Raw genomic sequence first — 13868 nt, 5'->3', positions numbered from 1 at the left:
TATATAAAATTCATTGTTACTTGCATGTCTTCAAGTCCTTTCTGGCAACCCTAGGATGAATTTATTACTTGGTGGATAAGGGGTATGTGGTTACTCATTGCCATTTTTAGTGGGGAAGAGAGTGTGTCTTGCCCAAGGCTAACCATTGTGTTTCATATTTAAGCAAAGATTAACCACACTTGGCTTTTTAATAAATATTTTTATTGAGATACTTTTTAACATATACCTGTATATACTCATATATAAACCAACCCAAATATAAGCCGACACGCTTAATTTTGCCACAAAAAAACTGGGAAAACTTATTGACCTGAGTACAAGCCGAGGGTAGGAAATGCAGCTACTGGTAAATTTCAAAACAAAAATAGATACCAATAAAATTACATTAATTGAGACATCAGTAGGTTAAATGTTTTGAACATTTACATAAAACTGTAATTTAAGATAAGACTGTCCAACTCTGATTAAATTGTTATTCTAACCTTCTTCAGTGTAAATGTGCTTACATATCCTTCCAATAATCACCATAGTTTATTTTAACTATATATTTTGGGGGGAAATGCTGTGTGTATATGAATAAAGAAAAGTGGGAAAGACTGGTGCAGAGAGAGAAGGAGAGAAAAACGTGCACTGCATGAGAGAGGAAGAAATATGCTGCGCTGAGAGAGGAGAAAAGGAAGGAGAGTTGGGTTGCTGTGCGGAGAGGTGAGGGTCCTGGCAGGAAGGTGTGTGGCTGAAAGAAGCCCTTCATTCAGCCCCATACCTTCCTGCCAGGACCCTCACCTGAGTATAAGCCAAGCCGGGGGGGGGGGGGGGGGGGGAAGTAGCCTAAAAAAGGGCTGAAAACTAGGCTTAATACTCAAGTATATACAGTAACTAAAATAAGAAGATATAGAAAAGAAAAAATCAAGAAAGGGTAAAATTGAAGTATAGAACCAGAAGGGAAAGGAGGGTTGAAGTAAACGTTTTAATTGTTAATTTGCTGTCCAAACCATACACCCACCTGCTATTTTTCTGACTTTTTAATTTTAGCGGATGTCCTAAGTGAAGAGGCCATCTTGAAATGGTATAAAGAGGCACATCTTGCCAAAGGCAAAAGCGTTTTCCTTGACCAGATGAAGAAGTTTGTTGAGTGGCTGCAGAATGCTGAGGAAGGTAATACTTCATCTGAACCTCTCACTCCTTAGCAAACATCTTTCCCATTCATGAAATACACTGATGCTCAAAGCTGATACTAAATAATTCTTTGTAGCCAAAGTTTTAAAAGCAATCCAGAATTCACTTGATTGGGTCCAACATATGGATTTTCCATCGTTCAGATACCCTTCTATTTGTTTAGTAGTCATGGCATAGTGGTTCTCTGTCCCCAGTTTATTGAATTAAATGGTCTGAGTGTTTTGGTGAATTTTCCTGTCTATGTAATGATTGTGGGTGGGTAGCAACCTTTAGTGTCCTTCTAAAACAGTGGTTCTCAACATTCCTAATGCCGCGACTGCTTAATACAGTTCCTCATGTTGTGGTGATTCCCAACAATAAAATTATTTTTGTTGCTACTTCATAACTGTAATTTTGCTACTGTAATGAATCTTAATGTAAATGTCCACAAGTTTTTAAATGGATGGACAATTAAGGGTGTCTCAAAATACCCAAACAAACTAGAGCCAGGAATTTGTATGAGTAGAACATTTGGATGGCTATCAGCTTTCCATGCATGAGAAAAAATGTAAAAAATGTAAATGCCATAGGTTTGTTCAGTCAATTTTATCCAGTTTTTTATTGTTCCGAGAGACAGAGTTCATAATTCCATTTCTAGGGGTAGATGTCCTCTCACTTCCTTCCATCTCACTAAAACTCAGGGACATGACATAGAACATAAACCTCCCTCTTGTAGGTTTGGTTTTTTATTAATTCCAGAATAGAATGTCATTTGTAGAGACTGAAATGTTCTATCTAGACTGCATGAAGGTTAAAAAATGTAAGATCATTAAAGTCAAACAAGTTCTTTTAAAAATAAAAGGAAAGATTATCACAACTTTGTGTCTGTTATGAGAAGTCTCCCCACCACCACCTCATCTCAAAACGTTGTGAAATGTCTACTATTCTATCATAAATATTCTTCTCCCATTGTAATGGGATGAATGACCCTGCATCATGAAAGGGATGTTTTAGCTAGTGTTAATCTGAAAACACATGCATTTTTTTTCCAGATGTATTTGGAAATAGTTAAAATTGAATGTTTCTGTGGTATCTGTTTTAATAATAGGGAAAAATCCTAATCTTTGCCCCTTTTTTCTTTTGAATTTTAGAATCTGAATCTGAAGGGGAAGAAAACCAAGATGGCTGAATGAAGCACAAAACTAAAATTACAGCCAATTGCGTCTTGGGGGGATTTTGTACCGTTCACGCAAAGGACTCTTACTTCAGTGTCATACCGAAAACTTTAGCCTAGGCTTTCCTTTTGTTTAGAAGAATAAAATGTGGAGCCCTAAGATGTTAGATGCTGTACTTGAAACTCTCCGTCTGGCACGCTGTACACTAATGTAGGCCAGGGGCATTCAGCAAGGAGACATATAGCAGAACAGAACTAAATTACTTAAGGACTCCTTTTTATTAGCATCTTTCAGGTACTTTGGTGTCCGTCCATAGGGTTGTTCGATTTGTGCGTGTAGCTCAACATTTGCTTGTGTATGTGATTTGACATGGCCACATTTTTTGGAATTAAATGGCTTTTATATCTTAATTCATGCTACTACACATTGTTGTTTGTTTCAGAAGTGGCTAAACTACTATTGAAATTCTTCAGGCAGATCCAGAAAGCTCAAGACTGCACTTTATTTTATTGACATGGCAAGCAACTTCTCTATTTGTCTGCATGGAGAGTTTCCACACTTGGATTTGACAACTTCAGGAACATGTGACTTTGTTGTAGAAACTCTTAAGAGTCTTTGGAGCTTTCCATTTAAGAACCAAAGGCAATGCATTTGCATTACCAGAAATAGGTGATAGTTTTGCCATATGAATAAATAACATGTTTGAGTAGGATCCAGATGTTATTAGATGTTATTGAATATCCAGTGGTGATGAATGCTGGGAGTGATATCTCACAGGCTGCCTGATTTGAACTCTGATGTAGAAGATCTGTATGACAGGGAAACCTATAAGATAGATAAATTGGAATGAGTAGAGGGTGGGTGTTCTTTTCACATTCTTAGATTTCATTCCATTATGATGAGTTTGAAACTTGTCTAAGCAATTAATTACAACATGTCTAATCAGTTAATTGGTTATATTGATCAATTAAAATACCTTTGTTGATTAAAAGCCCTCCTGTTTAATTGGCTGATTTTTTTAAAAACGAAAACTATTTTGATGCAAAATACAGTTTAATACAGGAAATGGCCATAAATAATTCCCAAAGTAGTCCTTTGCCTTTTCTGTCAAATTGTAGGAGGATTGCCTTTTTGTAAGGGAGGGATGATAAGAATGATAGGCTATCATTCAAGGACTGTGATTCTTTCAATGATGCCCTATAATTCTCATCGTACCAAACTACTGGCCATACTAGCTGGCATTGATGTGAGTTGGAATCAAACAACTAAGAAGCCACAGGTTGCCTACCTTGCCTAAAGACGCTTGTTGCTATGACACCATCTTGAAATATGTTTCTTACTTTAGGACTATAGTTTCTAACCCTGAAAACATGTGTCAATTTAAATGATTAATCAACAAAGCCATATTATCAATTAACTACTTTAATCATGTTATTTTAAAGGAGTGTTTCTCAACCTTCTTAATGCTGCAACCCCTTAATACAGTTCCTCATGTTGTGCTAATCCCCAATCATAACATTATTTTGTTGCTACTTTAATTTTATATATTAAAATTAAAATTAAAACTATATAATTTTAATATAGTTATTAATCACAATGTAAATATTGGATATGCAGGATGTATTTTTATTTACTGGACCACATTTGGCAGAAATACCCAATACGCCCAAATTTGAATACTGGTGGGGTTGGGGGGACTTGATTTTGTCATTTTGGAGTTGTTGGGGTTTATAGTTAAGCTATAATCAAATAGCATTCTGAACTCCTCCAATGATGGAATTGAACCAAACTTGGTACACAGAACTCCTATGACCAACAGAAAATCCTGGAAGGGATTGGTGGGCATTGAATTTGAGTTTTGGAGTTATAGTTCATCTACATCCAGAGAGCACTATGGACTCAATGATGGATCTGGACCAAACTTGTCACGAACACTCAATATGCCCAAATGTGAAATAGACCTTTACAGTTGGGATTTATAGTACAATAATCAAAGAGCATTCCGACCCCCCCCCCCCATGATAGAATTGGGCCAAACTTCCCACACAGAACCTCCATGACCAACAGAAAGTACTGTGTTTTCTTTGGTGACCCCTCTGACCCCCCCTTGTGACCACTGCCCCCAGGGGTTCTGACCTCAAGGTTGAGAAACATTGTTTTAAAGGATGCTCAATCTTTGCTTTTCTTTTCCTACACATTTCCACCTTTTCCATCAGTTTCTCAATGGTCCTCCATGCACTGTGCCTTTCTAAACCTGCTGTCTCTGAATACCATAGAGCTCCGAAATATAAGATGTTTTCTTAAAAGTCAAACTTTCAAGCAGAAACTGATGACTATGAAAGAAAAGTAAGCTGCGTGAAAAAAAGGTTGAAGGAACTGGCATGCTTCACCTGAAGAAGAAGAGCAAGAGTTGGGAAGGTCAGCTACACTTACGTAAAATAGCAAAGATGTATTCGTTGCCATCCTGCAGGACAAAAATAAATCAATGTATTGTCAAAGGCTTTCATTTCTGGAATCACTAGGTTGTTGTAAGGTTTTTGGGCTGTATGGCCATGTTCTAGAAGAATTCTTCTGATATTTCGCCTGCATCTATGGCAGGCATGCTCAGAGATGAGGATGCAGAGATGCAGGCGAAACGTCAGGAGAGAATGCTTCTAGAATGTGGCCATACAGCCGGAAAAACCTACAACAACCTAAAAATAAATCAACCTAGTGAGAAGACAGATTTCAGCTGAATATAGATATAAGTAAGAGCTAAACATTAGAAATGCATCTACACTGTATAAGTGATGTAGCTTCACACCACTTTCACTTCCATGGCTCAATGCTATGGACTCCTGTAGTTTGGTGAGGCACCAGCACTCTTTGGTAAGACTAAGACCATGCATTGAGCTAGCTTTAAAGTGTCAAGCTGCATTTATTTCCACATCCTTGGAAGATGTATTGTCGAAGGCTTTCATGGCCGGAATCACTGGGTTGTTGTAGGTTTTCTGGGCTATATGGCCATGTTCTAGAGGCATTTTCTCCTGACGTTTCACCTGCATCTATAGCAAGCATCCTCAGAGGTAGTGAGGATGCTTGCCATAGATGCAGGCGAAACGTCAGGAGAAAATGCCTCTAGAACATGGCCATTATAGCCTGGAAAACCTACAACAACCCATCCTTGGAAGAACTTGTCAGTAAAGGCCAGGCATGTAGCCGGGGGGGGGGGGGGGGCTCGGGGGGCTTCAGCCCCCCCCCCCCGAAAGTTTCATGGTGGTTCGCGAAAAGGCCTTATTGGTGCATTATTTAAACTGTTATGTTTATTCATATCATGATCTGATCAGCATACTCAATATATCCCATATGCATGGGGGTATTGGGGTAATGATACAAAAGGTTTGCTAGGCTAGACCCTCTTTCACTAAGACTCAGCCCCCCCCCAAAACTCAGCCCCCCCCCCCGAAACCCCCCTTGAAAAAAAATTCAGCCCCCCCCCCCCCCCGAAACGAAATCCTGGCTACGGGCCTGGTAAAGGCAGTTTGACAATGGATACAATTATTTAGAGGAGTGCTGGATTCTTCCTTATTAATGTCTTGAAGCAGAGGTGGGAAAGCCATTTCTTGACAAAACATCTCTACACTGGAGTTCCTATATCAAGCAGACAATGACCTACAGTAATCTGTTGGAGTCCAGGAAAAACTAAGAATGAATACATGAGTGCAGTACCGCCTTCCTGCTGTGTTTCCTAGTAAGTGGTATTCAGAGACATCCGTTAACAATGGAGGAAATGTTTTATATCCAGAAACTCTGGATGACAAGACTCTGAATTATAAAACTTCCCATGATAAGTGGCCATCCTACACATGTTTCATTATTCCATCATATCAACTTTGCAAAGGAAGCTATATATTTGTTTGTTCTGAATCTTCCATCGTTCAGTAGATGACACACAGAATAGCATATCCACATCATGCATAAGTTCATACATCTCTATTTTGGATCCTCTTATTTCCCTTTTCTCTTTAAACTAAGGAGGGTTGTTTTGTCAAATCAACTTGAAACTACATGTTTGTTCAAATTGGTTGTCACCATTACATCTTGTGGCATCAAATTCCATAGTAACTGTGAGCTGGTGGCTCTTTCCTGGTCTTTGTCTGACAGTTTGACCATTAGGACAGTTGGCTCACATTCAAAAATTCTGCTTGTCATCTGAAACATGAAATAGTATGCCATTCCTTCAGATCTCAGAATAAGAAGGCAAAGACCATTCTATGTTCTTGACAGATTTCAGCAAACTTACAATTTAACGCTCATTGCTTTCTGAAAGCAAAGTGCTTTTTGTACATCCACTATGACAAGTGAGTAATTATAATTATTGCTAATAGAACAGAGGGACCATAACCTATTAAGTGTGTGGTGAAACAAAATGTAACTATGGGGTGCCTTTCAAAAATGCCAAGGCTGATTTTAAAGCATTGAAGTACTGAGGTAAATAGCAAATATTTGTACATTTCTCGAGTATGAGTTGGAAAGACAGATGTGAAGGAAAAGCAACATAATTTTCTAGCACTTTAAAAAGAACTAACAAAGTGTTGGCCAATAATAAATTGATGAATCTTAAAATAGCCACAGAGCCTTATCCTTTGCTGTCTTGAACTCTCAACTTTCATAACCTATGTTTGAAAGTGCAAGTTGCTTTCATATTAGGTCAATTGTTCACCTTGTCAAGTCTTGCATTTTCTAGAACAAGGGAAAGCAATTGTGATAGACGTGTCGATCAATTTTTTTTACCCCTGCATCCCTCCAGAAAAAAATCCACATCAATCCACAGATTGAAGGAAATGACACATGCATGCACATAAGTACACTGTGAAATGGCCAGAAGTATATTCTTAGTTTAGAAGGGTTTTAAATATGTTGCAGGGAGCCAATACTGAAACCCTCTTTTAGCATGCAAAAAAAAAAAAATCAGCAGAGTCAAGGTCTACATAGAAACAAGGTTGGGACCACAGCTTACCCATCTCCTAGAGGTAAGAAACTCCATAGAGTCCAGTTGAAGGGTTCTCTCCATCACTAGCTATGTGGTCCTTAACTGGAGATGGTTGGGGTTGTGTTTAGCCATGGGAAAACTGTTGCATCCATACAGCTAAGTTCTATAGAATGTAAGACCCAGCAGATGTCCACATTACAAAGTAGTAGAAATTGCTGCACAACTAAAATTTGTTAAGAAATACATCCGTTGGGGAGAAACCTTTACAGAAGAAAGTATGTAGAAGATGGTCACTTTCTCGAAATCGGACTGGTATGTTTTTATGTGTGGATTTCAATGGATACGTCTAACTTCTGTGACAAGTGGGTGAATCTAGACCAAGCTAGCTGCCTTATCTCCAGAGTAGGCAGTTACAGTCTTGAATAAAAGTTATTTCAAGTCTATAAAAAAGTTTGAAATAGACGTATAATAGAAACTCACATCACTGGGAGGCTTTGATGGTACAAAAAGCAATTTAGTCCAGAGAGGGTTTATGGAGTAGTTTGGCAAGCTTCCATTGGGAGCTCCTATGAAATTTTTGATTGAGATATGAAGATTACTGTGATACTATAAAATACTTGCTACTGTGTCATGCAGGTAAGTAACATCACAGCAACAATCATTCCTCTCTTTTCATTTGGTTAAAAAGTTCTGAAAACATACATGTTAGAAGCGACAACCAGATCTATTCCTTTGCTCCTATTACTTATCAGATACTATGATACAATGTAAATATTTAAAATCTTAGCTTGGTTCTGTATAGTATTCTTTTTTAAAAAATATAACAATAAGCCATCTGTACACACAAGTGATGCTAGACACTGAATATTGATATTTGAGGATGAGCTTATGTGTCCAATTTTCATCCTTTGGTTTTGGATGAATTAGTGCAAAACACAGGAAATAGAAAATGGAGCATTACCACTTTGGGCAATACATCACATCTGGAAATGAAGTAATCTAACATATCTATATTCTGAATATGGAAACTACCAACCTGTGAAATTATTTCAGTTGCATCATCAAATGAAGCTCTCTATCCTGAATATCTCATTTTACAGTTCTGCCCTCTAGTGTGAATTATCAGGTGCTACATGGAAACATTATAAATTTATTTCTAACCATCTTAACTATTAAGTACATCACAATTGCAAAGGCCACCCCCTCTGAACAAATCTTGCCACGAAAACCCCATGCTAAGGTTACCATGAGATGGAAACAACTTGAAGGTACAAAGCAAAAAGTTGTTGTTTGACATTAGGTTTTTGGCACTAAGACAAGAGGAAATTAGCCCAAAAAAGGATGGTTATAATTATGCACAGCATTTTTGGGCTGCTTTTGTGTGCGTATGTGTGTATGTATTATGGTGTCTTTTCTTCCAGCACCTTTGAGTTTACTAGTGAACTACCACAGAATCATTCATGGTGAATGGATCTGCAGTAATTCACTAGTAACCTTAAAGGAGCTGGAAGAAAAGACAGCACAATAGGATCTTACAGTTGGCACTCCAGTTTCATGGGAGTTGAGGTACTGGTGAAGTAGAAAAACTATGAATATTTCTTAAGTGCTCAAACCAGATTTAACACATATATAAAAGCATGGAGTAGCTGGGTCTGGCATTTAAACAGAGGCTGGATGGCCATCTGTCAGGGGTGATTTGAATGCAATATTCCTGCTGCAATATTCCTGCTTCTTGGCAGAGGGTTGGACTGGATGGACCATGAGGTCTCTTCCAACTCTTTGATTCTATGATTCTATGATTTGTGTATTCCCTCAATTACTCATTTAGACAGGCAGAGGAAAGGAATCACCCCTTACTCTCTCCACCCCCCTTCTTCAATCACCTTGTCACTCCAGTCAACATTGTTCCAGGCAATGAGCAATCAGCAGGACCACTGTTGTGTCCACTGGACATTGCCACAGTGAGAATGAGAAGGAGTGGTGAGTGCCATCTCATGTCTCTGGACCACCTGAGCCTGGGGAACATGGGATGGCAATGTAAACATCTGTAGTTGATTATGCTCAGAAGATTGCTCAAGATTCTGGGGTAGAATTCAGAGCAACCCATGACTTTGGTTAATGAGGTTGAAGGCCACATTAAGCAGCTTTGTCCTGCATTAGCCTGAATCAGCTCCATGTGATATGTAGCTACCATGGAATTGATTCAGATGTTTTTTTTATGATAAGCTGTCAATGTAAATGTGCCTCTGGTTGTTTGAGAGAAATGTTCATTCACTCTCTCACATACTCATTGGATTCCACACAGTTACATCAGACTATTCATTCAGCAGAACTTTCAGCAGTTAGAGCGTGAGACCATGAGTTAATACATGCAAATCTCTATTCATCCCAAAAGTCGTCTGAGTGAGCTGGCATCCATCATTCACTCCTCACATAACCTGGCTAGTTAGATTATGTGAACATTAAAAAGAGAAGACAGAACCCTTTTTGTAAGGAACATGGAACTTCATAGAGGAAGAGAGAGGAGACAAATATAAACCATACTGATTATGGTTTATATGGTATATACTAGCTGTGGCACAGCTAGTTAGTAGCCAGCTGCATTAAATCACTGCTGACTGGGAGGTCATGAGTTCAAATCCAGCTGGGGTTGGAGTGAGCTCCTAGACATTAATAGTCTAGATTGCTGTTGACCTATGCAGCCTGAAAGACAGTTGCATCTGTCAAATAGGAAATTTAGGTACCACGTTATGCAAGGAGGCTAATTTAACTAATTTACAACACCATTAAACCTTCCAGCAATGTACAGAAGAATGAAGAAGTACTCCATCAAAAGATTTGGTGCCACAAGTGGATGGTGAGGCGGCAGCTCCCCCTGTGGCTGGAATCGAATATACCCTCATGAAGCCGGAAAAGCTGGAATGTTAAATTGTCTCTGTGTCTGTCCATATATGTTGTATGTCTAATTGTCATTGAATGTTTGCCATGCATATGTGAATTGTAATCTGCCCTAAGTCCCCTGTGGGGTGAGAAGGATGGAATATAAATGCTGCAGATAAATAAATAAACAAATAAATACTGTGACATTATTCTAGGCTCTCCAGATTCTTTCTCTCAACGATATTTCTCATAACAAGCTACATACATCTTTTCCCAACCATATGGCAGCACTGCAGGAAACCCTCTGGGCTGTTAAATGCTTCCCCAGTTCCTTCAAGCTTATTAGGCAGACCTTCATTTTCAATTTGTGATGTTTTATTTAACAGCAGGCAGGTCTCATTTCCTGCCACTCTCTCAGCTGTTAACATATCACTGGGGGATGTCAACCTGTCACCACCCAGAGAGGCCTAGACTGGAAAGTATGGTTTGCTGTATCTGGTGCTGTGTTGTAGATTTGTCACTTGCATGGTAGCCTGCAATATATAATTCCAAAAAGAGACACCTTCCTACTGGAAAAAGCATTGCCTAAAACAATGGAATTTAAATGAAAAACTCACACAATCTATAACAACAATAAGCAAAATATGTCCATCTGTGTTTGCTTCCAATGTAACTACTAGACACTGAAATATAATGTGCATACTAAGAAGACCCTAGATATGTGAACCTATTTTTAAAAATAATAATTAATTTTAATTAAGCAAAACCTGACTGTCATCTGCACTACAGTCTCAAGGCACTAGATGGCAGGACTCCCTAACTGCCAGATAGGAAGCCTGAAACATCCTCGAGATAGTCATTTCCCACGGGGTGTGCAGTGTGGTGTAGTGTTCTGAGCAGGCATGTAGCCTAGCTTCAGCCCCCTCCCCCCCCCCCCCGAAATTCTCAAGGTGGTTCGCGAAAAGGTCTTACTGGTGCATTATTTAAACTGTTATGTTTATTAATATCATGATCTGATCACCATGCTCAATATATCCCATATGCATGGGGGTATTGGGGTAATGATACAAAAGGTTTGCTAGGCTAGACCCTCTTTCACTCAGACTCAGCCCCCCCCCCCCGAAACTTACCCCCCCTGAAAAAAATTACCCCCCCCCCCCCCCGAAACGAAACCCTGGCTATGGGCCTGGTTCTGAGTGTTGAAGTACAACTCTGGAGATCAGAGTCTGAATCTCTGCTCAGCCATGAAACCCACTGAGTGATCTTGTCTAAGTCACATTCAGCTTTAGACAAAGGCAATCACAAATCTCTTCTAAACAGAACTTGCCAAGTAAAACCTGCAATATATTTGTCTGATAGTCACCCTAGAGCAGTGGTTCTCAACCTTCCAAATGCCGCGATCCCTTAATACAGTTCCTCATGTGGTGGTGACCCCCAAACATAACATTATTTTTGTTGCTACTTCACAGCTGTAGATTTGCTACTGTTATGAATCATAATGTAAATATCTGATATGCCCAAATTTGAATACTGGTGGTGTTGGGGGGGGGGGCAGATTGATTTTGTAATTTGGGAGTTAAGGTTTCTGGGATTTATAGTTCGCCTACAATCAAAGAGCATTCTGAACTCCACCAACAATGGAAAGGAACCAAACTCGGCACACAGAACTCCCCTGACCAACAGAAAATACTGGAAGGGTTTAGTTTTGGCGTTGTAGTTCACCTACATCCAGAGAGCACTGTGGACTCAAACAATGATATATCTGGACCAAACTTGGCACGAATACTCAATATGTTCAAATATGAACACTAATGGAGTTTGGGGGGAAATAGACCTTGATATTTGAGAGTTGTAATTGCTGGGAATTATAGTTCACCTACAATCAAAGCACATTCTGAACCTCACCAATGAGAGATTTGGGCCAAACTTCCCACACAGAAAATACTATTTTCTGATAGTCTTTGGTGACCCCTCTGACACCCCCTTGTGACCCCCCGAGGGGTCCCGACCCCCAGGTTGAGAAACACTGGTATAAACACTATGCTGTGCAAACAACCACACAACTAAAAAATAGCAAAGTCCAAATTAATTATAGTGGCCTGATTCCACAATCCACTTGCAGTTTATCCATTCTATTTTATTTTTTAAAAGGAAATGGATGGGGGTGGGGAGGAACACCTCCCCATATCATTTGCTATGCAAGTCACTCTATGAGATGCAGAGAAACCATAGAATTTCAAGAGAAAAGTTCCTGGTTTTTTCCCATGCAAGAGACGGTTCATACTACTCAGACAGACATTATCCGCTTGCCAGTGATGCTATTGAAAAACAATAAAAGGGGCATGAATGGAACAATGGCTGTGCGTGAGACGGTGCAGGGATAAAGAGGCGACTCAGACAAAGCAAGCAAAGAGGAGAACACAGACATTGCAAGTCTGCTCACAGGAGCAATGTGACATGGATGCAAGAGATCCCCAGACAACAAACGTATGCAGACACTGTAGTCAGCAACATACTGCATCTGGTGCACAGAAACCATAGTCACAATATATGCATTTACATTTAACTTATTTTAGTAGTAGTTCTTAAAAACTCCTGGAATGTGTAGAATATAGTTTCACACAATCACTGACTTCTGTTGACATTATCTTATCTTTGTTTTGAATTTTTAAACCTAGTATAGTTAACATTATATTCCACCTTTGATAATATATAGAATTTTCTATTTTCTTCGGTTATCCACTTAACATACAGTCACTATGTCTGCCAACCTACTGATGTTTTATATCTATACACATGAAAGTTCCCTTACACACGTGGTTTTACAACTCTGACTATGGTGTAGCATCTGTATCCATTTTGTAGTAATATAAGCTGAGTTAGGCAAATGGAACTGTAGTATATTCAGTTTTGCATTGGAGAATGTATAATTATTTGCCAATACCTTCAATGTACCATGTGATTCACTAGTCTTGAGGACAAAGAAAGCATATTGGCAGGTACACAGTTGGTTGCATAATATTGGTATTCAACAAAAGGACAGCATAGTCCAACCACCACTTTACCTTTTAAGTGCAGATTTACATGTTAGGAGCCGAGGTGGTGCAATGGGTTAAACCCTTGTGCTACTGAACTGCTGACCTGAAGGTTGGCAGTTTGAATACATGAAATGGGGTGAGTTCCCATCTGTCAGCTCCAGTTCCTGCCAACCTAGCAGTTTGAAAACATGCCAATGTGAGTAGATAAATAGGTACTGCTTCAGTGGGGAAAGGCAATGAGAAGCTCCAAGCCTTGATATTCTGGGATATAGGGCTGTGAGGAAGGGTCCTCAGACATCCTGAACCAAAACCATATAGCACCTTATGGTACCTGTACTCCCAAACCTATTTGTACCAACTAAAAATTTCCAAACACTCTTTAAAGCCAGCTCTATGTAGATCATATTATAATAATCCAAATGAAAAGAAGAAGACAGGGTTACTTAAGGTATTATCTCCGACTGGAAACAATAACGGAAAATCCATCTATTCTAGATTCATCGTGGTTCATATTCTAACCCTCCAAAGTATCCTTCCTCAAAACCTTGCATTTATAAATATATATATAGCGTGGTCTATCTGGATTAGAACAGTGATGCTAGTTGGCTTTCCCGTTCCTTAACTGAGTGAGAGAACTACTGTCACAAA

At 39.2% G+C, this 13868-nt stretch overlaps 1 protein-coding gene across 1 annotated transcript in view; it reads left to right on the top strand.

Annotated features, from left to right (window-relative positions):
* Positions 1-2740, top strand: part of BZW2 (basic leucine zipper and W2 domains 2) — a 51116-nt gene extending 48376 nt beyond the window's left edge. Inside the window, exons 11-12 of the mRNA XM_060782146.2 lie at positions 1033-1155; positions 2307-2740. Coding sequence (XP_060638129.1) covers positions 1033-1155; positions 2307-2344 — 161 coding nt within the window. The 3' untranslated portion in view covers positions 2345-2740. The remainder of the gene's footprint in view (positions 1-1032; positions 1156-2306) is intronic.
* The last annotated feature ends 11128 nt before the right edge of the window (positions 2741-13868 follow it).

This window comes from Anolis sagrei, chromosome 6 (assembly GCF_037176765.1).
Source record: "Anolis sagrei isolate rAnoSag1 chromosome 6, rAnoSag1.mat, whole genome shotgun sequence".
NCBI classification, from domain to species: Eukaryota; Metazoa; Chordata; class Lepidosauria; order Squamata; family Dactyloidae; genus Anolis; species Anolis sagrei.
This window is presented reverse-complemented; position numbering and strand designations above follow the sequence as displayed.